The 26,665-nt window shown below is 38.9% G+C and overlaps 1 protein-coding gene across 1 annotated transcript; it reads left to right on the top strand.

Moving 5' to 3' along the window:
• Positions 1–8,614: 8,614 nt before the first annotated feature.
• Positions 8,615–26,346, top strand: LOC140224668 (uncharacterized). Its single transcript, XM_072300783.1, has 7 exons — positions 8,615–8,812; positions 10,067–10,158; positions 11,594–11,691; positions 15,275–15,571; positions 18,233–18,379; positions 19,577–19,657; positions 24,796–26,346. Exons 1-7 carry the CDS (start codon positions 8,756–8,758, stop codon positions 24,975–24,977), a joined length of 954 nt encoding a protein of 317 aa, XP_072156884.1. The 5' UTR covers positions 8,615–8,755; the 3' UTR covers positions 24,978–26,346.
• The last annotated feature ends 319 nt before the right edge of the window (positions 26,347–26,665 follow it).

The raw sequence follows: 26,665 nt of genomic DNA, 5'->3' as shown, positions 1-26,665 counted from the left end.
TTTTTTTTTCTATTCTTTTTTATTTTTCTTTTTTATTTTTTTTTTTTTTTCTTTTTTTTCATTTTTTTTTTTTTTTTTTTTTTTTTTTTTTATTCTATTTTTTTTTTTTTTTTTTTCCTGTTCTATTTTTTTGATCTTTTTTTTTTTTTTCTATTTTTTTTTTTTTTCTATTTTTCTTTTTCTTTTTTTTTTTTATTTTTTTTTTTTTTATCCTTTTCTTTTTTTTCTTTCTTTTTTTTTTTTCTTTTTTTTTTTTCTTATATTCTTTTTTTTTCTTTTTTCTTTTTTTTTTTTCACTTTTTTTTCTTTTTTTTTTTTCTTTTCTCTTTTTTTTTTTTTTTTTCTTTCTTTTTTTTTTTTATCTTTTTTATTTCTTTTTTTTTTTTCATTTTTTGTTTTCTTTCTTTCTTTTTTTTTTTTTTCTTTTTCTTATTTTTTTCTTTTTTCTTTATTTTTTTTTTTTTTTTTTTCTTTGTTTTTTTTTCTTTTTTTTTTTTCATTTCTATTATTTCCATTTATTTTCTTTTTTTTTTCTTTTTTTTTATTTTTTTTATTTTTTCTTCTTTTTAGTTTTTTTCGTATCGACATCCAAGTGTCGTACGTCATCAGTCCTAAAATCATTACTTTGCTTTATTTTCAAATGAAAACCTGGCAGAAATTTTCCGGGCGGCAAGAAATAAGAATAGTGGCACTTCATTCTAAACAAAATTAGAAGAGCCGTCAAATTTTGATCGAAGAAGACTATTGAATGGTGAGTAACGGACATCAAATGGTATACTTTGATCAGAAATGGTTCGGAATTTGATCGTGTACTCAGGCGTGTTGGGAGGTGGGTCGAAAATTTTGGATATGGTCGTCATAACTGCCAGCATGAAAACCAAATGCTGTAGGCGCACCGTCGCCCAGAGGGAATTTCGTTTTATTATAACAGAGATTGGCAGCATGTAAAAACTTGAGCCAAATTCACTCGCAAAAATTCTAGGTGGCGGTCGGAAAAATCATAAAATAGAATCTGTAGGCTTTTACGTATTTGAATAGTGGCATCATCGTGAAATGCACGCTTACTCGGGACACATACAAAAATTAGCTTTTCATCAAACGGAAAGAGTTTATGTTAAAATTCCACGTCAGTTCGCCTTCAATTTTTTAGTGTATACAACACGGGTTCCCACCTCGTCGAATTGCGGTATCACCGTAAATGCCATGCTTATTCAGGAAACATAAAAAAGAACCTTTTGCCAAACGCGGGGATGTGATCCCAACGTATCAGCATTTAGCCTACAATTTTCGAGGTAGGCAACACGAGCTTCCAAGTGGTCGAATAGTGGTATGATCTTGAAATGGCACGCAAAATCAAGAGAACAAGAGCCACCAGCATAGGAGAAACGCGTAAGATGCAAAATTAAGAAATATATTTATTTGAGGGGCTTGAAGGACAATGGGTATGAGTGCAGTTTTTGATATTTCAAGAAATTCTTGTTTGAAATTTCGAAATTACATGGATCCTTGTGGCGGAATGGAAGATCAAGCTGACCTTTTGACGCTTAAAAATTGGAATTGGGAGCGAATTTTTCACAGACCACGCATTAAAACTAGTTTTACTCGAAATCATTTATAAGTTATAAGTTATATAACTCAATTTTTTGACAAACTGCACTTATGCGCCTTGTCCTTCAAGCCTCTCATTCCTATTTTTAGGAACTTTCAATGTCTCCCTCATTACCCACTTCAATGACCTCTTTCCATCTCCCCTCTTTCTCATCTCCGGAGGCTCAACTTACGTTCCACGGGTTTTAAGAGGGGCTCCTTATATCGTTACGCCCCACTGGCTGAGGTATCCCTTCTTTTTAGGGATCTGCCCCCCTCCTTCTATGACGACGTCATCTGATTTACCCGTTAACGGCATTTTTAAAGACCTATAAGGTCATTGATGACGTCATTGGAGGCTCTCAGGTGTTGACGAGTCATTGAAAACTCTCGCTAATCAAGTTTAAGTTGACATTTCCGTTATACATATTGTACTTCAGCAGATTCTACTCTTTTTAATTTACACCTTTATTTCTTTATTATTTTAAACTTATTTTTTCTCTTTTTTGGAGAGGCCACAGAGATGCATTAACAAGTTTGATTCTCCTATAATATACGCATGTGTCTTAATCAATTCTATTATAATGAAACATTTCTTGTAAAACTGGCAACGTTGGATCCAAGATGAAATTCATCCAGAGACAGTCCTGAATGTTTACCAAAAGCGGCGCTCCAATCAATCGATAGCTCACTCCCAAACTGAAGAGTCCCGTAGCCAGCAAACAATTATTATTGCAACTGAAATGCATGTTAAGATAACTTTCAATTGGAAAACACAGACCCTGCTCTATCAAATCAGATGAGATTCGTCAATAGATCTACTGTCTCGAGCACTTAGCCATTCCAAAACATGTCTGTTTCTCTTCCAAGACACCAGTAAGATGAAAAATAGGGTGCTTGAGACGAAATCATGATATGACAGTGGAGAGAGTCTCAACCATGGGGGGTTGAGGGCAGAGGGGAGAAAGAGCCCATTTCCATTTTATTGGTTCTTCCGGATCACAATGGGGCTTTTCTTGAAATTTTTTCCACTCGGAAGACTTGCATATTGCATTTCTATTTCAAATGTCAAGATTTGATAGGATTATTTTACTGTAAACATAATGAAGAGGCACTTCAGATTTGTGGTAAATAAGTAAAGAGTTTAATCCAAATGCTTTTAGCGTTCCTGACCCAGAGATGGCTTCACCATTCGCAAGCTTGGATTTTCTGTTCTAGAATCGTTTTGTTTGTAGAGAGAAGTTTCTCAGATCAGATTTGAAAAATAAATAATTTCACTCGTTATCGTTGATTCACGTAGTTTTTATCGAAGAAGTGTAATATTGATAACAGCCTTTCTTAATAGGCACACATCGTAAGAAAAGTCAGAGAGCAAATTTAGAACAGTTTGTGTGATCGGAATATCGACTCCCGGTACAAAGTCTGAGATATTGAATACCTATGGGTGTTGCGCAACGTTTTGGCCCAACAGTATAATTTTTAGGGGTTGTGCACCCCCAACATGCGAATAACGACTGTTATTATTCGGATTTTTCAGCAGATTCAAGTTTATTCTGTGCTTCAATAGTATTTTTTGACGGTAGAAAGAAGTGAAAATGAGGTTACAAAGGGTGTTATTAAAGAAATAAATCCATTTATCACCAAAGTTCGTTGGATGGGGAGGAAAGTTGGGAGCGGAATGAAGGGGTGCGGATTAGCTCAAGCATACCATAGGCCCGAATGGATCACGTCCAATAAAAATTGCAAGATGGCTTATTTCTGTTTTACTAAGCTCGGGCACATCCCCGGCCCACCATCCCAAAAAGTCCCCGTTAATTGGGATGTGATCTCGCCGACTTGGGGAGGCGATAAAATGCGAAAACCCGTCGAGTCATTTTCGCAAGGGGGAGAAGAGAGATGCACACCCCTTAAAAGTATCCACTTGGGCCAAAATGTTGCGCAACACTCCTTTCGTATTCTATCTTCAACACGTTTTAGAGGGATCCGATAATCTTACCACTCAAACTATTCTAAAATTTCCCAAAAGGTAAAATGAGGACATTATTCTAGCTGGAGCGCAATTCAGCTATGCATTCACCACTGCAAAAATGTCGAAGGAAATCGACAAGCATATCGTGTATAGAGGCTGTTTCCATTTTAATCTTCCGTCACATTCTTATGGCGCAATGATACAACTATTTGAACTCTCCGGAATGCGTGAGGTATCACGCAGCATTTGAAGGCGTTTTCAAAACAGCCAAATTCCGATACCCGGATTATCGTTTTGCATAGTTCATAACATTTTGTTTCTATTTCTAACGACTTGTTTATTTATAATCCTACTATAAAAATTACCCATTTGCCAAATACAATTCTACCTGAGGCGCACATAAGCTATGCATTCACCACTGCAAAAATGTCGAAGGAAATCGACAAGCCCAGCGTGCTTGAGGGTATTTCCATTTTAATCTTCCGTCACATTCTTACGGCGCAATGATACAACTATTCGAACTCTCCGGAATGCGTGAGGTATCACGCCGCATTAGAAGGCGTTTTCAAAACAGCCAAATTCCGATACCCGGATTATCGTTTTGCATAGTTCATAACATTTTGTTTCTATTTCTAACGACTTGTTTATTTATAATCCTACTATAAAAATTACCCATTTGCCAAATACAATTCTACCTGAGGAGCACATAAGCTATGCATTCACCACTGCAAAAATGTCGAAGGAAATCGACAAGCCCAGCGTGCTTGAGGGTATTTCCATTTTAATCTTCCGTCACATTCTTACGGCGCAATGATACAACTATTCGAACTCTCCGGAATGCGTGAGGTATCACGCCGCATTAGAAGGCGTTTTCAAAACAGCCAAATTCCGATACCCGGATTATCGTTTTGCATAGTTCATAACATTTTGTTTCTATTTCTAACGACTTGTTTATTCTCAATCCTCGTATAAAAACCACCCATTTGCTAAATACAGCACATATCGACGGTGAAACTACCAAACCACGTATCTCGTTTGCGGTGTTTAAAAATCTACGCTCACATTTTATTTTTTTGAAGTAGACCAAATCAATATCATTCCTTGAAATTTTCACAGAATTTTCTCCGCACAAAGAGGAAAAATCACAGAAATTTTCAAGACTGGACGTTAAGTAGTTTTTCATTTAAAAAATAAAATATGACAGGAAGTCTGCGACGTCGCAAACCGAGATACGTGGTTTGGTAGTTTCACCGTCGATATGTAATTTTCGTGGAAAATTGCATTTTTTTAGGATCACGTTAAGCTTTCTAAAAAATGTCCCCGAAACAGTATCCTTGTACGTGCACTGGAAAAAAAAAACACATTGGATCTAGAGTCCAGACTCTTGAAAACATCGACAAGAAAAAAAACTCTCGATTCAATCAGATTTAAGCTTAATTCAAGAGCCAAGCCTCTTAATTTGAGCGGATATCCTTTTGATTTAAGCTTAAATCTGATTGATTCAAGAGTCCTTTTTCTTGTCAATGTTTTCAAGAGTCTGGACTCTAGATCAAATGTGTTTTTTTTTTTCTGATGTGAGGAGCAGTTGTTTGTGGTTACCAATACTCGCTTTTTAACGGCCGTTGCTGTGCCAGGTTTTTTCGTATTATTTATTTCATTTATTTCTTATTTTTCTACTTCTTTATTTTTCTTACTTCTATACAGCGCTCACTAATTTTTCTCAAATAATATGAGTCACTCGTCTCGGGGGGCAGGGAATTCCAGAATCAGTGGGGGCCTCAGCTAATGAGCTGCTAGCGCTTGGGCCGTTTCTTTACCCCCGAGCCAACCTCTCACTAATCCTGAAATTTCTTGCCGTACTTGTGCAAATTCCCCCGGCCGTGGGAGCCTGTGTCCCGGGAATTCCGCGTCATTGCATTGCTGTAACAGCAAATTCATACATCTCTTACCCAAGATATAAACTGCGAACGCTCCAGATTCGACACTCATTACCCATACACTACACTGGTAAAAAAAAACCTCTTGGACCAATGCCGCGGTGCATTGACTTAAGAGTGCAGTTTCTTGTCGCCGGATTTAAGAGTCTTGAACTCTTGTTTCAAGCGGATTTTGCATTGATTCAAGCGAATTTTGCATTGAAACAAGAGTCCAGACTCTTAAATCCGGCGACAAGAAACTGCACTCTTGAACTGAGAGGTTTTTTTTTTACTAGTGTATACTGTAGTTTTTGAAAATAGCCGATCAGAAAATTGAAAGATCACAGATTCATACATATCGACGGTGTAAGTCGGCAATCACATAACTCGTTTGCGGCGTCTGAAAATCTCCGCCTCCATGTTATTTTTTTAAAGGAGAACAAATTGACATCATTCCTTGAAAGTGCAGAATTTTCTTCGCATAGAGAAGAAAAATCACGGCAGTTTTAAAGAATTGTCGTTGAGTAGTTTTCCGTTTAAAAATGAAGTATGACAGGAAGTCTTCGACTTCGCAAACCGAGTTATGTGATATTGCCGACTTACACCATCGAATTGTAACTAATTGTCTTTCGGAGTAAGGCGAGAATCTTAGAGGGTGATTTCTTATGGAGTTTTAGGGCTAAATCCAAATTCTTCGAATTTGGATTTTTCGAGATTCTTCGAAAAATCGAAATTTACTGAAATTTACCGAAACAATGGAATTTCTGGAAGAAATTCGATCCCCCCAAAAACTGGCACTTGCCATAATATAGTTAAAGGGCGCATTTTTGGCCACTGAATCACAAATTAATATTCGTTTTTATCTTAGCATGTTGAAAACAAAATTTTGGGAAAATATTTCAAATTTACTTGGAAAATAGTCCAAAGCTATGATTTTTGGAAAAATCCTCTAGGAACTGGAAAAAAATTGATGCTTTTTTTTAATGCAGGGCAAAATTTCGCAATCCCTCTTTGAAAAAGGGAAATGTATTCTTCAATGGGGTCCAGGATCCTAAAGAAAAGATCAAAAGACCTGGACAACTGCTTTGAAATTGACTTTCAAAATAAATTCTGATGCTAAAATACTTGACTGCTTTGTTGATGGTGACTCGGCAAGTGACACTGCTGATGAACGTATATTAACTCCAGGAAACGTGATGAGTCCTCTTGGCCACCTTTCTTTTTGGAAAATAATGAAACGAAATGCCGTGACTGAATCAGGAACATTTTCTGAATATGTAGCCGTATTGTAGACAACTTCTGAAAGTTTATTCCTATTTTGCATTTTAAAAAATTTCAAATTGAATGTGAAAAATATAGTCCTTGTCAATATCGAGGATAATTCAGTCGCCTGCACCATCGTAAAATTTGGAAATTTTACAAGAAAAAACTTAAAAAACATCGAAGTGCATTTTCATTATGTTCACAAAAATCAGGAGAGAGGCATTTTTCAGGGTCATTTTAATAAATTAAGAAAACCATGGTGCTGGTGCAGATACTTGGCACAGCTCTAGGCTGAGTTAAATTTTGTAACTTCAGACACCGTTTAAACTTGATACAAGTAGTCACAATCTACCTACTTCTCTTTTTGTTATATACCTATATATTTTTTTGAAAGATTAAAGAGATCTATCTAAATTTTGGCATTCCCATCAGAATCATACAGTACAGCAGCAATGTTCAAACCTGTTATTTTCATGTAGAATCAGTACTTCATATTTAAAACTTGAGGAGGCGTGTTGGTTTCGTAAGCTTAACTCGTACGTTTCGCCTGCATTTCAACTGCTGGGCAACTATTGCTACTCCTAATCTCTGCCTGTCCAGCAGGACGCGCGGCGTACTCACCGAATGATTCGGAGAAAGCCTGGTGAGTCAAAACGCCTTCACTTTTGGGCGTATGCAACCCACACATCTGTAAAGCTCGAATAGTTGCATCCGGCGTTATAATGAAATGATTATATTGTTTCTCACATGCAGTGCTGAATGAGAGCACTTTAAAGTTTTTATTACTGAATTATTATTGAATTCCAGCGTTGCTTATGGCGCCGATGATTTAGACTATTACTGATTAGTATCGCGATATTGTCAATTTTCCAAAAAATGCATAGAGTGTTTTTATGCATTACCAAGTAATTATTAGGCCTCGACATCGGAAAATATTTAGGTATCAGTGCTTAATTCGTAAAGCTGCTCTCACCTACTTTAACGAGTAACTCTCTCCTTGATAGTCTGCATACCTTAGACTGGAAAAAATAATGTTTTTAAACTTTTCAATCTACGGAATCCCACTTAACAGTGAGATAGATCAACATTTGTACCTGAGATATCGAAGATCGATCGATATAATCGATGTATGAATAATCGATCGATAAAATTAATCCATCAATTTTCAAAGCACTCATGTCTTATGGCATGTCTCCTTTTTGCCAAATAATGGCTATCAAAGTGCGTCAGCAGTCCGCACGTCACTAAAAGAGATGAAGAAAACTGTATAAAAAGCTTTTGTCACTTTGTTTTAATTCTAGGCGGGCTCTTTGCCATTTAAAAAGCTCTCTGCCGAGAGCGAGGTACATGAAAGAGAATCTAGAAGAGTTTTAAAATTTCAACAATTTTCGCTCTTTTTTTCATTGAGCTGCAGTGGCGTACCTACCATATTTGGATTTGAAGGACATCATATTCTCACATTGAGGCGCGTTTCCTATAAACCTCTTAATGTAGACGGATGAATTTCGCTCATGGACGCTCGCAAATGACAGTGGCGTGGCGTGAATGCTCGATTATCGATATTTCCTCATTAGTAGCTATGGTAAAGAATCGATTATTAAGGTGTTCACTGCGAACACCATGTTTATCGATCCTCTTCCATAGGTTTAAATGGCAGATTAATCGATATATCGAAAAGCACGCCACGCCACTGCAAATGGATCGGTTGAAGTTGAAGCATGACAGATTTAAGTCACATGAAAGTGCGTTTGATATCGACAGACATAGAGCTTGATGGTTTCATGACGGTTCAACAGTAGGAAACAAAAGGGCAAAAAACAGCCACGTATTTCCGGCTTGATATGAGCTTTGAAGCGGACAGTCAGCCTTACGTGTTAAGCGTGACGCACGAACTGAACTACCCTCGCTTTTTACTTTTTACCGGCGATCGCCTCATTTATTATTTTTCACAAAGAAAGGACCCCGGAAGTCCTGCTGAATTCTGTAACCGTTGTTGTGTGGTGGCTCGTCTGAAGACAGGATGCACATTTTGAGTCGTCTCCTCTATCTGTTCGTTTTCTTTGTCGTTTGCAGATTGGTGAGGCATTACTTTATCGATCTACTCAGAGTTAAAAATCCATATTTTTTACAGAGATAGGTATAGCCACCAGCCCAGTGATTATCAGCGGTGAGGTGTGAATGATCGATTATCGATACTTTCCAATTTTAAGCTGTGGTAAAAAATTTGATCATTGAGGTGTTCATTGCGAGCACCCTGTTTATCGATATTTTTCCATAGGTTTAAATGACGGATCAATATATGTATCGCAAAGCACACCACGCCACTATGGCGACCATTGCTGCACGGCGTTGACGCATTGAGATTATGGACCCATTCGCGTCATAGCTGAAATTTTGTTTAAAAAAATCCTCCATTCTTCGTAAAATTAGCAATGATCATTCAAAAATATCTTAGATTTGATTCAAAATTAGTAAAATTCGGCTTTACGAAAAAAGCCTCATTCGTTTCGTGTCAGGCAAATCAGTGTGTCCTATCCTCTGCATGATTGCCTTGCAATTCGTTTTTGAGACGCAACAAACAAATTTTAAGTTAGAAGTTGGCAAGAAAGCTTACTATTTTATTCGGAACAGTAGTAAGTGCATTTTTCTTGCCGAGTAATTTATCTCAGATCCATTGCTGTTCCATCTGAAATGCCGTATACTTATGCGCATTTAATAATTTCTCATAACTCTCGGTTTTCCACAAGTAAAACCAATGTTGCCGTTTAACTGAATCATTTCGCTCCCATAAATTAGATTGGTCGACTTTTGAAGAAAACTCGATCCTGAAAATCCGGAAATCCGTTCCTGAAGTCAGTACCTTGTAGCATACACGTATGAATCAGCGTGAGGTACCATCTCAAGCTAATTCATACTCATATAATACAAGTTACATACACACACGTCAGTAGGAAGCACTTCGTCGCTTTGAAAATCTAATTTCATGAAACTTTGGTTTTAAGGTTTTTATCATCCGTCAAACGTCAAACGTCAAACGTCCAGCGCATATAGACCGTACCTAATCTAAGATCTTCAGAATTGAAAATGAAACATGCAAAAGATTACATAAAGACAGATGTACGTTCAAAATAAGGCAATCTACTGTACCTGAGCCTGAAGCCGATTATGTTTTTTATAAGGCAAGACCAGTGTAATTTTTTTGCAAAAAACCACTTAGAACATGTGATACTCGTTCAAAGTTTAAAAATTGAGACTGTTCCCTACTCTCGAATCATTTGTAAGGTCCACCATATGACTTTTCAAATTGAAGAGTTTCAATTTCTTGTGTTAGGTCAAGAATGACACGCCAGGGAGTCTTTCAAGAAGAACATCATCTTTCCAGGAACAACCTCTATCAAACGTAGGAAGCTCAAGAAGAAATCAGTATGTAGTGGCATATTTTTTCTTGTATATAAAGTCAACAACGGCTGCAAATCATAGCTGATCCTGTAATAAGTTGAAAAAGGCCAAATTTTTAGTGAATTTTATCTCAGGAAAGTGTACACTGGTAAAAAAACCTCTTGGACCAATGCCGCATTGCATTGACTTGAGAGTGCAGTTTCTTGTCGCCGCGGATTTAACAGTCTTGAACTCTTGTTTCAAGCGGATTTTGCATTGATTCAAGCGGATTTTGCATTGATTCAAGTGGATTTTGCATTGAAACAAGAGTCCAGACTCTTAAATCCGGCGACAAGAAACTGCACTCTTGAACCAAGAGGTTTTTCATGGTATACCATATTCCGAAATACCTTGATCATAAAGAGAAATAACTGCCTAGAAGTTGCTATGATAAATAGTTATTATTGTTTAGTGAAATTCAGCTACTGAAGCTATTTATGTTTTTACAGAATTTATGAAAATGCGAGTACAAATTCAATTAATTTAGATTTTTGCCTTACAAGGATGTGAAAAAGCTCAACGCTAGTGCTTTACAAATCGATATCATGTATACGTAGATCTTGTAATTGACAACTTCAAAAAAAATCGGTTCATGATGCCCAAATTCTATTAAAGGTGATAGGGAGTCTTGGTTGACATTTTGTTGCTTCTCTGACGTAAGGGCGTATCTCATATTCCACATGATCCCTGTTTTACGTGAATCACTAAATACAAAAAGGGCACATGTCCAGAAAACCAAATTGTTCAGGAGACACAAAAAACTGTTTATTTCGTGGTAGATATTTTTTGGAAAGTCTTTATGTTTAAAAAACCGGCGCGGGAGAAGCGGAGCGCTGGTTTTTTTAAACATATTTGTTTCCAGCCAAGACTACAAAATTGTTGAAATTCAAATTTCGCGCCGCAGCTTTAGCGCCAGAGCCGAATGCCGAGTTCTGATCGAAAGGGTCGGGTAGAGCATACCTAAACGGTCCATTTACCTTTGTCCCCAGCGGGCTGATTATTGAAATTGATAGACAAAGCTATAGACATAGAAGACATGGGGAGGCTTGGATCGATGCTATTGGTTGAGATGTGTGGTTCTTATAGAATAAGGGAGAAAATGATGAACTAACTGTCGAGTTTCTCGTGGGTTGCCGTAAGTTAGCCTATTACCTACCCTCTTTGTCCATTGCAACCACCAGCTTCCACCAATAGGTTCCCTCCATATCCCTCTTGTCATCTTTGTCTATACTTTTGTCTATCAATTTCAATAATGGGCCCGCAGCCCCCCGGAACCCCTTTCCCCCCTTTGGTCCCTTCCCCGCGGAAGCAGATCACAAATCTTTGGGATAGTTTGAATTTTAGAAAACGTTCATTTGACAACTTGTGCAATACCACGCGTGATAGAAAGTTTCAATCAGAAAAATACTCAAATTAACAGGAGCTGGCGGAGATTGCTATCCAGGAAGAGCAATTCGGGGGCTTTCATTTCCAGGACGTCAAGTTCGTCGGGGCAGTTGGAGGAACAAGAAAGTCCAGGTGAGCCAACCTCTAATGTTTCTCACATTACAAGATCGGACTTCACACTAATTCCAGAGTGTATCACGATTAAGTTATCTTCTCAGTGTGCTGATTATCTGTTAAAGTTTACTCGTGCTTCTTACCTAACTAGCGAAATGCCCGTGACTGGAATCACGGGTCTAGAGGCCGCTAAAATATCTATAACCCCGAAAAAATGGTGGTAGGGGAGCAAGACATGCCATAAAAAAAATGATAAAATCGATAGAAAAATGAGTTGAGGGGAGAGGGTGATGGAGCTAGAAAAATGAGCTGGGGGGGGGGGGGAGGAGGAGGTAGAATAAATGCTGGCAAAAAAATTAAAACTAACTTAGTAATGATTTATTAACAAAAAAAAATGAAAAAAGAAAAAAAGAAATTGAAATAAAACATCAGCTGATAGCAAACAAAGGTTATCAAGGAAACCAAGGAATGGAACTTTCATAAAAACAGATTAGTGGAAAACAGCGTAAGTGGGGCACTTACGTTAATTACCGTTTATAAGTAAACGGTAAGTGCGATTTAACCAAAAATCTATGCAGTTCTTTATGAAACCAAAATGGACAAAATTACAAAATTTGAGTAGGCGAACGTAAATCTAACGATAGTTATCGTGAACGAAAGAACTGATGACATTTTGAGTAGGCGAACGTAAATCTAACGATAGTTATCGTGAACGAAAGAATTGATGACATAGGTCGGGTAACTATTATAGGTGGGACTCCAGAAAAATCAGAAAGTTTCGGTGAGACGCACGTCTAACGAATATGCCGAACGTATCAAATTATACCCGAGATTAACTGGATTGCATCATTTGCAAAAAGGAACCAAGAGCATTTCAATGTTGCTAGGATTGTGCGACGTATATTCTGCGGAAAAATTACTGAAATCGTGCAAAAAAATTAAATAAACCCACAGAGGTATTTTTCGCCTTGGATTCATAGTTTAATGGGTGTAGGGATACATTTTGTCCAGATGATCCATTTATATTTGCAAGGTGAAAAAAGTTGTACAATCTTAGCGACATTGCGGAATGCTCCTGATTCCTTTTTGAAAAATGCAATCCAATTGTGAGTTCTTGTAAATAACCTAATAAATATTGATTTCTATAAAAAAAAAAAAAAAAAAAAAAAAAAAAAAAAAAAATCCAATTGTGAGTTGATTTTAATATACAGTACTCTCTTTCGCTGTGACGGATCTCAAGATCTCAAAGGAACCGGAAGAATTATCTGGTACAGCAATGAAATCCGGTAGAAAGAGTTTCAAATACGTACATAAGGCAGGGACGGATTTGCCTACTTGCCGCCCATGGGCCGCCTGTATTTTTCCGCCCCCTCCTCATTCATTTTGAGACGTCAATAGATCGTATTCGACAGTGGTTCGATGTATCGTTTGGTTCAAAACAGTAGAACAAAACCTCGAACAAAATTTGAGATTTAATTTGGAAAAGCTGAAAATGATAAAATTCCTAACAATTTCACTTTTCATTGCCATTTGGTACTCAGGAGAATGAAAATTCGATCACATAAGACCCGTTACCTCAGATTTCTAAATTGACTTTTTGAGGCCGTGTTTACATATTGAACCAATCGATTTCAATATAATCTCACCTGTGTGATCTGTCGAATACGATCTATAAAAACCATCAAGTAAACGTGCATTTGGAGGGGGAGGTGTGTATGAGACGCGTTGACTCGTGTTGGGCACATTTTTTGTGAAAGCCCTGTCAACACTAACAAAAGTTCAGTTCCGGAAACCCATCCCTGTTAGGACAAGGCATTCCATTTATAAAAAACGAACGAAAAAATTATGAAAGAACAAACATATATGTGGTTAATAATGTTAACTTCCGCCGCTCCGCCGACCGTACTGTGTTGGCGCAATGCGTGAAGTATTCATGCAGTCTTGTAGGCGCTATGCGTTTCACGCCGACCGCTGCTGACCACACTGTTTGACGCAATGCGTGAAGTATTCGTGCAGTCTTGTAGGCGCTATGCGTTTCAAGCCGACTGCTGCTGACTGCAGTGTGTTTGACGCAATGCGTGAAGTATTCATGCAGTCTTGTAGACACTATGCGTTTCATGCCGACCGCCACACCACTCCGTTCCAGGTCAAATTGCGTGTTTGCGGTTTCTCTCTTAACTCGACTAATTAAAGGTGTTGTCTCTTGTATCACCGAAAGACGACAAAATTAGAAATTACTATACTTTCACTCTCAGGAAATGAGAGATTTTGTCACCTTTTCTCGTTTGTAATTTATTTTCTGAATCCGATTTTCCTCTCTATCTTTTTTTGATACCTACATTCAAAAAGATTCCAAAATTTGCCGCCCCCTACATTTTGCCGCCATAGGCCGCGGCCCATGTGGCCACCCTCTTAATCCGGCCCTGACATAAGGGGGAGGGGACTGGTGGATTTATCCGTGAGAGTAACGGAAAACTCCCCTCCCATACCGAGAAAGAGTTTTCCGTTACGGAGGAGGCAGCTACGGAGAGAGAGTGCTGTAGTACAAATGGACCTCATTTTGCAATTAGGAACTATAAACTTTCTAGATAATACATAAAAACATCTATCTGCGTAGGAAAACTAATACTGCATATGTTGTTTCTGCGATAAGCCACAAATCGTAGTTCCTAATTGCAAAACGTAGTGCAAATCTCGTACAGGCCTATTTATGTAGTTTTAAAATCAACTTCATGGATTACATGTGAAAAAATCTTTTCAACTTATTGAACCTTCAGGTTGGTAAAATTTTGCTCATTTTGTTCTTGTTGTACTTTATATCCATGGGCAATGTTACTTTTCTTTTTCCACAACCTTCCTCCTTTCCCCCACCCCTCCACCCAATCTTCCTCCTTTCCTGAACGCCAGTTGATCATGTTTTTAGGGCATGCGCACCCATTGATGACGTAGATGTGACATCCGTCGATGTGCTCATCAACTCACCTGTTGATGGAGTCCTGATGATGCCATGATTAGGGCACCGGGCAATAAAGTAATCAAAACACAAACCAATTCAATATCAATTAATTTTGTATTATTTTTGTTTTGCAGGTATTTGTTTTAATACGATTCGATTTTTTTGACACTTCATATTTTAATGGCCCTCCTAACCGTTACTCATGTATACGCGACGGATATCGACGGTGAAACTACCAAACCACGTATCTCGGTTTGCGACGTCGCAGACTTCCTGTCATACTTTATTTTTTAAATGAAAAACTACTTAACGTCCAGTCTTGAAAATTTCTGTGATTTTTCCTCTTTGTGCGGAGAAAATTCCGTGAAAATTTCAAGGAATGATATTGATTTGGTCTACTTCAAAAAAATAAAATGTGAGCGTAGATTTTTAAACACCGCAAACGAGATACGTGGTTTGGTAGTTTCACCATCGATATATAATATCAACAACTTGTTAGATATTTTGTTCAACCTGAAAAAATAGATTTACCTAACCGGCCCGAAACGTCCTGCTTGAATTTTTTTTTTTTTAAAAAAAATATAGCTGCTTCAATTCTTTTTAGTGTATTTTTCTCGTGTTTTATAATCAATTGTATTTTACCAGTCCCGAGCCAAGATGACGAGAGAGAGCGCGTGTTACCATTACCAGAGAGGCTGTTACCACCTCGGACCTGGTGTGAGGCGTTCAGATCCCTCGTCGGAAAAAAAAAGAATTCATCGCGAATCGGAACGAGTATTACCGTGATTACGGAGGGGGATACTTTAATTGCGACCGAAGTCAGGCCAAACGGGCTGCATTCATTTGACATAGTCGTCAGAATGGCCTTCGAAATCCTGAAAAGCGAGGACGAGAGACCACCATTATGCTATTTCCGACGTCACAATATTCACCAGAGAACAGGTAATTAACAGAAAAAATATTAGGTATGGTGGAAATCTTGAATGCCGCGAGATTTGCAATTTAATTACATTATATTTCATGTGAAATTTCGCGCAAGAACACGATAGTGCCCTTAGGTTCCTCTGCAACAAGCTCCCAAACCCAAAAAAAAATTCTCGTAGTTGCGAGGCCGTATTTTCGAGGTCGCGCCAATGGGCCAGTTGCAAACTTCTATTGGAGCAAAGAAATGAGTTCTTCCGTTTATAAAATGGCTCAAAAATCATGATCACTCCTTACTTCTCAATTTGCGTGAGAAATATGCGTAAGAATAAGCCTTCCACTCGAAAACGATACTACGGCACAGGTGAACATTTCAGCCATTCTTTGCGAACTAGGATGGTACATGCACAATATTAAAAATAACTGACGTTTCTTCGCGAAAATAGTGAGGAAGCAGCATGCATTTTAACAACGCAAGGAAAATGTAAATATAAATACGTCGGTTGATGAATTTTCATCTCGTTACGTGTGTTTTACTGGCGTGTGGGCGTCGGTCATGATGAAAATTGCATGGCATCCTGGTGCGCAAGGGTTCTTGCACTTCTCTTACGAGACGTGCCACACCTGTGCCACAGTGTCGTTTTTGAAGCGGGAAGTTTAAAAAATCGCATATTTCTCACTCAGACCTTGAAATCAGGAGTGTATTTCAGACCTTCTCAAAGCGCTCATCGTAATTTTTGAGCCATTTCCTTTAAGGTTTAACTCTTCTTTTTGCTCTAGGTGAAATTTGCTGAAGCAAGACGCGTATGAAGTATATAGGTACCCGAGATGAGCTTGAAGGTTGTACCCGCTACGCGCCTGTTTGCAGCAAGCTCATTCATTGGACTTGTTCACCATCAAAATCCTTCACATCTTGAAAGACCTGTCAAGAGGGATTACAATCGATTTACAACTAAAAAATAATTTTAAAAAATTTACGACTGATTGAACCATGGAACGCTCCTCTGACGTACGGCGTATCTGGATTTCCACTTGAACGTATTTCTGTCAAACGGAACTAAGCTCCATGGAAAAGCATTTCGAGTATAGGACGGAACGAGCCCGACGCCCGATTCCGCCGCCAATCGAAGCCCCCCCCCCCCCCTCTACCTTCCTCCCCCTATGGCGCTTAGTTCCGTTTCACAGAAAAACGTCCACTTGAGCCCTTTTCTCGGCGTAATTGTATGCTTTCCGAAGCTCACGTGTAAATAGACATACACTCTCACGTCAGAGGAGCGGTGATTTATGGGGCTTCCTCTTCACGATGGTCATATCTGCAACCAGGTCAAAACAATTCATTGGAAAGTGTGTTCCCCCTTTAGATTTCACTTTAAATGTTGTTTAAAAATATGTAGAGGAATATCGGAAGTGGGGTTTGGAAGTCAGTATTTCCAAATCCGAGAAACTGACTGGAAGTGATCAGAAAAGCATTGAGTTGGAGGATGGGCAGCAGATCAAAGGCTGCGAGCACTATAAGTACTTAGGGGTGCGGTCGACCCAGGATGGAAGAACTGATCAAGCGATTAAGGAGAGAAACACCCTGGCAAGGAAGGCTACAGCGATGTTAAATGGAATTCTCTAGGATCCGCGGATTTCCGAAGAGAACAAGAGGAGAATTTACAACGTTGTAGTCAAAAGTATTCTTACATATGGATGTGAAGTTTGACAGCTGAAGGAACGGACACAGGGATGCTAAGAGCAACGGAGGTGGATTTCTGGAGGAGGTCTGCAGGAATTTCCAGGAGAGATCGGGTCCGAAATGAAAGAGAGCGTCAGGTCATGGGAGTCGAAAATGACATGATATTCGACGTCATGACCAGACATACCGCAATCACACGATGAATGTGGAAGCTGAATGTGGCTTGAAAGTGGAAGTCATCGGCCCGATGCCTGAATTTTGCGCGTGACGCGCAAAATTCAGCAACGATTCTCAGCAACGATTGGACGAATTTTGAATTTGTCTGAACTATTCGAGTAGATTGATACACATCTGGATGAAAATAACTCGAATTTGCTAAATTTCAGCCGTTGGGCGATGACTGTTGACTTCCACATTCAGGTGCTAAATTCAGCGTCTGACTGCGGCAACCGCTTGTCTGGTATGGTCATGTCAATAGAATGACGGACGAAAGGCTGCCAAAGAAGTTGCTTGATTGGGTTCCTCCTAGAAGGAGACGAAGGGGACGCCCAGTGAAAGGGTGGCGACAGGGGGTTTTAGAAGAAATGAGGATTTGCCAACTCCCTGGGGGGCTTCGGAAGGATAGGGGACTTTGGCGGCTAGGAGTCGCAGAGCGCCAGAGAGCGCTATGAAAGCGGCTTTATACATACATACATATAAGTCGCTTTACAGCACTCCCTCGCGCTCTACGACTCCTAACCTCCACTGCTCTCTTTCAAACCACAAATCTTGGGGGATTGAGCACCTTAACATTTCCGCTTCAATCCCTTCCCTCCAACCTTTCATTGGGCGCCCTCTGCGTCTTCTCCCAGGAGGAACCCAGTCAAGGACCTTCCTCGGCAACCTGTTTCCTGCCATTCTCTGAACATGGCTTATGGCTTTATACATACATACATAAAAATATGTGCATTTGTAGAACATTGAAATTAAAAATATTTGATTTAAAAACCAACTCTGTTTCGCAGGTATAGTTATTCGTACTTCCAAGTGGGTACGAAGAGGTGCAGAACGTAGTATACCCCCGTCTGAAGTGTCACCTGACGGCATGCTAGAATATCCTCATCCGAGCGTGAGACCGCCACCCATTCCGCCCACTCCACCCAGACGCCACGGCAAGTTTTGATCTTACACATCTCTCTACGATCGATCACCTGTTTGTTATTGTCCAGGTCATTGAAAAGATACAAGACGTAGCTTAAGAGCTGTATTTGAGGACCAATAACGGGCTAAGTGCCAAAAAGTCAAGTTTCAGTTATTCACCATTTATTTTCCACCGATTGCCCGGCACATACCACCTATTGGGTCACACTGCACACTGATCGTGGCACTCAGCCCGCCCTCGCATCACGGGTTGCTGTCCTTGGTACATACATAGCTAGAACACTATTCGAGGTCTAACTCGATATTCATTTTTCGCACTTACCCCGTTATCGATTTGAGGTCCTCATTTAGATTTTGCGGATCTTCAGAGGGCGTATGACAGTGTGCCGTTGGTGAGACACTTTGGGAGGCCTTGGAAAAATCGAATTTTATCGGGGGGTTGATTGACGCTGTCAAGCGATTTTATAAAGGGAGTTTTACCAAAATTAAGCGTCAATGGGGGGAGGGGGGGTTCAGCAGGACAGGAATGTTGTTCGTCAACAACATTATTTGAAATATATCCCAAGTGCGTGCTTTTTTATATTTTTATTTATTTATTTATTTTTTATTTTTTTATGTATTCATCTCCTTTCTAACATAATGGCGTAACTACACTCTGCAATGAACCCAGTCTTCCATACAATTTAATGCTTTTCTGGGCTCATCTCAATGTGTAGTTACGCCCATATGTCAGCCAAATGACGTATTGAAGTCCATAAAAACATAATCCCAGGCCTTCCCAGTATCGGCTCTGCAGCCAACGACCAGGGGAATTTGTTTGCGATCTTGCAATTTGTGCATAAATTATCAAATAGCGATTATCAAATAGAGATTGTCAACTCCCTGATGACCTGTGGGAAGACCGAGCTTTGTGGCGATTAGGCGTCGCACAGCGCCAAAGAGCGCTATAAAAGCGACTCATATATATATATTATCAAATAGCCAGGGTTGCTCCGAAATTAGACAGAAAATATCAGTTCAGTCCAAGTTCGTATATATGTATTTTTTAAGTAAATCACTTTGCTTTGATAATGTGAGCGAGAATATACGTTCCGCTAACTGGTATTTTTGCCTGTCCTTCTGTTTTAAAGGGGGGTGGCAATTAAGGATTCACAAGTTATGTTCAGCTTCTTCATTTTTAATGAACGACCCTTGAATTATCCCAACAGGACCTGAAAGCCCCGTTCGAGAGGTTCAAATTAAGTGGGACAGTCGTGATGTATCGGCTGCAGACATGGATGATCCGGAGAGTAAGTCTATATTGGTACATCTCCTTTGGTTTCTGATTAATAATTTATTGGTGCTTCATCACGGAGAAAAATCCATGGCTTTATAAGCCAATCAGTGGTTCATATAGAACACCACTAGCAGTCGTAAATGAACCAACGATTCTCGGTCTGTGAGCCATACTAAGGTATCTCCTACCATCACTAGGGTATAAGTGCTATTTTGCCTTTACTACTATTATGGTATTCTGTATGAACCACTAATTGGTTTATAGGCCATAGCTTTTTCTTAGTGTAGTACATGTATAGATTTTCTAATTTTTAGGGCAATCGACCGAGGAATACTGGAAATAAGGCGGTTTATGATAAATACATGGCAATCAGGTGCTGTCATGCAATTATTGGACACTCGAGGTTTGTCCTGTTGATACCAATCATTAAAATTGTTGATATCGTAAAACCAACCAACTCAAGCATTTTTGACATTTTAACAATGCTCCTTGGTCCATAAAGGAGATTCGCTGAAAATTGTTCTAGTCTTTCTTACTTCAAACTCTGAACTTGTATGGCTCGAAAGAATTTTAAGTTGCATGGAGTTTTGTCAGTACAGAAATTAAGTAGCCGATGAAAACACCTCCCCCTGCCCCCTACTAACGAGATCATTGGTGGTTCTACTTAGGAATCACGTATCTCGGTTTGGAATAGGCTTCCCAACTCACTCACAATATTTTTTAAGCTTCATTTTTTTTTACTTTCTCCCGAATTGGAGCGACACTTCATCGGCAGCGTGGAGCCGAATATTACAAGTTCGCTTCGCGCCTTCAACTTTATAGATGCAACGCGGACATCCATCCAACACGAAAAGTTGTATCTCTGCGCCGGCAACAACGCGCGTCGTTTCCCCTGCTCTATTCCCATATTGGGTTGGTTCCGTCACGGAGAAAAATGGAACAGCGTTGTGAACATGTTGCCGGCTGTGTCCGGTAAGAATGCGTTAGAGCACACCTAAGGTGGTGTGAACATCTGGGGATGGATGCGTTTAAGGCATGGGCCGAATTTTTTGCTCTGTCCCAACGACATGTGCGGAACTGTGCTGAACCCTTGGTACGCCCGACGAAAAAATTGCCGCAACAACTGTTTCGCCTCGGTCTAGCGCATGCGCATAAACGCCGGGGTGTGTACGTGCATTTTCGAACGGCGCCGCGGCACCAAGGTCGACAAAAATGCTGAGTAACCACCTTGCTGAGTAACGGTTTTGAGTTTGCGCGAATCTGGTGTCGTTTCTCGTTTGGTCGTTTCTAATCTCTTTATCTGTGTGTGCATAGAGAAAAAAAAGGAGGTGTTTGCATCTTGAGGATTTGTACCCACCTACGTCATCAATGTAAACAAGACGCTCGTTGAGGGTTATGTTGACGCTGTAAAAACTGACCATAATGTCCGATTTTTTTACTTAAATCAACTCTTTATATAATTTCAAGCACTTTTTATAGAATGACTTTTTCCCTTAAATTACACCATTTCCAAGAAAATCGACAGGATAAAAACGTCGCTGTACCCAATGACGTCATCAAAGCTATAGATACTCTATGAAAAATTCCAAGATGCCCGAAATGCAAACACCTCCTTTTTTTTCTCTATGCTGTGTGTGTGCCTGCGGTTTGATTCGGAGTCGTATGAAAGTGTGTTTTTTGACCCATTGATTTGCCATCAACATAAATAATCTACTCGGGAGGAATAAAGTGAGCTTGAAAGATTCAAAGAGTTTGTGTGCGGTGTGCCAGCTGTGCCTATGATCTCTCCAAGTTTTATCGCGTTTCAGTTCAACATTTTGTCTCGACCCAGTGAATTTTCAGTGAGTTCTTCCTTCTTTTCACACAAATTCTAATTAGTCTTCTACTCATTCATACATATATTTAATATTGTACATGCAATGTCTCAGCACATGTTATGTTGAAAGGTACGTTTTGCTTGCTCATTTAAACAAAATATACCTTCCAATCAAAGTTTGTGCTGTACTTTTATCTGCCTGATTCTGCATTCTTGTTGTGTGAGATGAAAAATAGAATTTGGATATCTTAGTGCTTCCTCCTCTCGTGCCTTGTTCTACCGATAAGTTCCGCTGTGAAATATACTAGTTACTTGCATTGATAATTTGATACAAAGAAACAACTCATTTATTTTTTTGAATTGAGTCCTGATTATAGATGAAGCCTTTACACAATACCTGCTAAGCATAAATTTAAGCCGCTTTAAGCAGTTTACCTGCTAAGCATAAATTTAAGTCGCTTTAAGCAGTTTCAGTTAAAAGTAGGTTCCTGTGTCTCATTACCTCATTTCAGTGAATAAGATTTAAATGCGCATAACCTCAAATACTCAGTGACGGTTTTCGAGGTATCCTAATTCACAAGAATCAGTGATGTCTCCGTAAAGTGGAAATCATTACAATGGTTTGGTTTTGTGAAATGGAATTCCTGTCAAAAGATTTCAAATGCCCATGCCCTGAATAGTGTCTCAGTCCACAAGATTTTTCAACATATGACCTCATTAGGCCTGCATTATCCTGTTTCGGTGAGTTCCCTCATCTTTCATGTCTCCTTTCCAGTGATCTGCTTTTGCAGCATGCCTGTTTCTTCGACATTATCTTTTTTTTCACTTCTAGGTATCTAAGTTTTTATCCCATTTCTCCTAGGTACTCGCTCCGTTCTATATTTTTGTTCCACTTTTCTATTTTTCCTCCGTGATTTTTCAATTTTTTTAAAATAAAATACCTAGTAGAAGTTAACAAGGTCCTTCAAATGTCAAAATTTTCATGTTGATGAGCATGTTTTCCTCCTCATTATAACTTGTAACATGTAACACCAAAAACATTAGAGGAGAAAAATAAAATGGTGAAGAAATTTTAAGATCTTTTAGAGATTTAAAATGTGCTCAGGTTTTTTCTTATCATCCTCACTGTTAACAAAAGAATAGAACAAAGCAACCTCCCCCTCCTCAAGGGGTAAAGGCTGGGGGAGGGGGGTCGCCCCTCCCAAAATAACGCCTCCGCCCCCTCCCCGCGCTGACCACAGGCAAAACTGTACGTAGGGGCATGAATTTCCGCATCTGGGTACATAAATTCCGCACCTGGGCGCATCCGCCGAAACTGTGCTAGGCACATCCGGATGGCTGCGCTCAAGTGCAAAAGAAATGTTGGAGCAAAATCGCCGTCCGGGACCATGTGCTGGAGTCCATCTTTTGGTACTCAGCGCGGTTCCATTTTTCTCCGTGTAAGTTTCTATCTTTGTAATGGTGCTGCGCTTGAGCAGATCCAGCAATTTGGAAACACCGGATTTCCTCCATTTAAACCTAAGTTAAAAAATCGATTCTTGCCGAAACTCCTGGCTCCTCCGAAGATCGATACATTTGCAAAATTTTAAGGTGATTCGATGGACGCCATATTTTGTGTCAGAACGGCATGCGATATATCGCATCAATTGGCTCCATTTTTTCAGCTACTCGTCATTTTTCTCCAATTTTGAGATCGCAATTCTGTTATCAGGAGACTGAAGCACTCACTTACCAATTTTCACAAAGAAATTCAACGTAATAAAGGCGTGGTTTTTTTTAGAAAGAAAACATCGCATTCGATACTGATATCGAAACTGCACTCGAATGCGATATTTTCTCTCTTAAAAAACCAGGCCTTATTACGTGGAATTTCTTTTTTAAAATTGGTAAGTGAGTGCTTTAGTCTCCTGACAACAGAATTGCGATCTCAAAATTGGAGAAAAATGACGAGTAGCTGAATAAATGGAACCAATTGATGCGATATCTTGCATGCCGTTCTGACACAAAATATGGCGTCCATCGAATCACCATAAATGGAGAGAACAATGTTGCTTATTTTCTGGATCCGCCAATGGTGCTGCGAGGGCTCCGGGGTCAAAATAGCCGAGGATAGAAGAAATGTAATCGGACCCATGGCATTGTCGGAATTGACGTAAAGTAACTTTCCATTTAAAGAGTAAAGCATTGCCGGAGGTTTGCAATGGCGCAAACTGAGATACGTGGTTTGAACCTTTGACCGTCTATATTTTTATATCCACTGATTGCTGTAAAGTAAAAGAAAGTATCTTGATTTTTTTCTTATCTCAATTATTGTGCACAACATTTATACGAATAATTGAATTTTCTCTGGAAATCTAAAAAATTGTTTTAAAAATATAAAAAAATCCGGTTATAATGAGGAAATCTAAATTTCCCAGAGAATTGCGTTTGAATTGGGGGGGGGGGGAAGAACTTTTTGACTAGAAGCTAAAATTACTTTGGGCACAGCTATCAAATCCTCAGCATTTTACTTGTTTCTGTGTTAACTTATGCTATCTCCATGACAGTAGCGTGGCGTGCTTCGCAGTATATCGATGGATCTGCCATTTAAACCTACGGAAAAGGATCGATACATAGGGTGTGTTCGTTACGGACACCCTAATAATCAATTCTTTACTATAGCCTCAAATGGGGAAATATCTATTGATAGTCGATCATTCACGCTTCGCCACTATTTCATGATCAATAGGTAAAATTCATGGGACTCTCCTAAAAGGGACCGAAACTAAAAGGTTATCGTGCTAGGACCCTTAAACTTTCGGGACTAAAAACCTCCTTTAAGTAGACGCATCTTCTCCCTTGATGAAATATTTCTTTCCTAAAAGTCGTGGATATATTTCATTGGATATTTTCAGGTATTTCAAATTTGATTACGGAGAACATTCCTGAAAAATACTAAGAGTTCTTGAATTCTTAAGAGAATGCACACATTTCCTAGAAAATGTGTGAATCCTCCAAAGCAATTGTGCAACGCTGAAATTTACACACGGAAGTATATCTTAGTTCACAGAACTTCACTAAGGTACTGATTTTTTAAGGCGAAGTTTTCGACACTGTAGTCCGTAAAGTTATGCCCCTTTAGCTCATTCATCCAAAATTTCACGCTAGAATGAGGGAAAGAAAATTTCGGACGAGTGTCAAATCTATGCCTTGGGCGTATCAACCAACAGTTGCGTAGCACATGAAGTTCTGTTGTTTTCAGATGTGACTTTAATTATACATCCAATATTTTCTTTCCCTCAATTCCACTGGATTAATAATGACTGTATTGTTGAGGATATTCTTTCTTTTGGCAGCCTGTTGCATATGCTATGTGCGGAGGAAAGCAACCGTGTTTATGCCTTGCCGTTGTGAGGTGTGTTACACATGCGTTCGAATGATGAGAATCAACACCGACAACCAAAAGCTATTCATAAAGTGTCCGTGGTGTCGCAGTGACGTGCGATACCAGCTGCCGAAGGAGTTACCGCCTCAATGAGTCAATATTCCGGTGTTATCAACAAGAGCTTATTTTTATTTGTTTCCCTACATATTCCAAAATACTATGTATAAATAGGGCACTTCTCTATTTTTATTTCAAATTATTGGATAAATTATGAGGAATTTTATTTTATCTTTAAGTTATTATCTTCCCTTTTAGTAGATTTTCATTTGTCTTAATTTTTTTATATGAATAGGTATGTTTAGTTATTATTTATGAAATTTCTAAAAAGTGCAGGGGTCCCTTTTGAATGAAAAGTTAAATTTATTATAAATTACGTAAACTAGATTAAATCAAATGAATGTATTTATCGTAGATCTAAAATCACCCTCTAATCTTCCTCTTCCTCTAGGTATATTATAAAATCATAAGCTTTATGAGCGTAACGCCCGGAAACCTAACGCTGGGCCCTTTCGCTCCTCTTCCATTGCATCACCCCTCCTTGCGGATTCTGCACCTACCCAACCCATACTACCCCTTCTCATCCAGAGCTCTCACTATACCCTTATTTTCCATTCCGGCTTTTTTACCATTTGGTCTTCCGACCATTTACAGTTATCCGATCAGCGACTTTGCGATACGTTCTTTTGTTGTTTGAGTGGCTTAGCTAGGTTTTCTTTTTTTTCTCTTAGTTATATGATTCCAGTTTCAGTGATTCGAGAAGCACTCTTCCAAAAAAGTTTTTCTCTCTTATGGTAAAGTATCATAACTAATAACCTCAATAAGCCTGAACATGTTATTCTCAGTGAATCATTGTTTGTAAACATGTTTTTTTTTTTCATGGTAAAGTATCATTATCATTGACTTCCTCAATAATCCTGAGCATATATAATTATATTATTTTTACATTTCATCACCTTATCATTCCCTCAATAAATGTTTATAATAATGTTTTTTTTATTGTAAAGTATCATTATTATTGACCTCCTCAATAATTCTTGTCATATACTATAAAGTTTACGTTAAATCGCCTTTCATAGTTTGGAAAATAGCTTTTGTCTGTCGATACGATATAGTCCCTAAATGTGCTCACTCTATTTAGATTAATACCTCCAAGACGAGGGATCTGTGAAACGGACCTTAAAGGGCGCCAGGCACCCTCGCGGGCTTACTTATTTTTGAAATTTTGGGCGTATGGGAAATGTATATCTATTCTGACCTGAGGCCTATTTTTTTTGTATTGAACCGAGCAATTGGATAAGTTGAGGGAGTTTTGAAAGAACTTATGAGGATCTTGGAGGACAAAGAACATAAGTGCAGTTTTTGAAAACATTGATGTATTAATGATATCAAATAAAACTAGTCTTCACAAAATATAATATGAGAAAAATTCACTGCCAAATTCCAATTTTTAAGCATTAAAAAGTTAGAGACGACATATAAGGCTACGAGTTCCGAAGTGTACGCACAATGTCCATTTTGGTCGAAATTTCGAGTTAGAAGTGGATTCTTGATCAGCCATTCATTGAAAAAATAATATGTTGTTCTAGCACCTAAGATGTCAAAAATGTGTCTGGTGATCCCCAGACATTACCTTTACTGCCCTCGCAGTTAACTTTACATCCTGTGAATGTAAATTCAACTACGCGGGCAATCGATGCTGCATCTCAGAATCTCCTGACACGTTTTTGATATCCTAGGCGGTAAAACGGCATACCATTTTTTTCAGCGAGGAGAATCGGAGA

The sequence above is a fragment of the Bemisia tabaci genome, chromosome 5 (genome assembly GCF_918797505.1).
Source record: "Bemisia tabaci chromosome 5, PGI_BMITA_v3".
NCBI lineage: Eukaryota > Metazoa > Arthropoda > Insecta > Hemiptera > Aleyrodidae > Bemisia > Bemisia tabaci.
The sequence above is the reverse complement of the archived record's forward strand: the minus strand, read 5'-3'. Positions and strand labels throughout refer to the sequence as shown.

Coding starts and splice junctions, on each gene's coding strand:
- LOC140224668 (XM_072300783.1), top strand. CDS start 8,756: ATGCACATTTTGAGTCGTCTCCTCTATCTGTTCGTTTTCTTTGTCGTT. Junction 8,813..10,066: donor TCTTTGTCGTTTGCAGATTG/GTGAGGCATTAC, acceptor TTCTTGTGTTAG/GTCAAGAATGACACGCCAGG. Junction 19,658..24,795: donor AGACATGGATGATCCGGAGA/GTAAGTCTATAT, acceptor TTCTTTTGGCAG/CCTGTTGCATATGCTATGTG.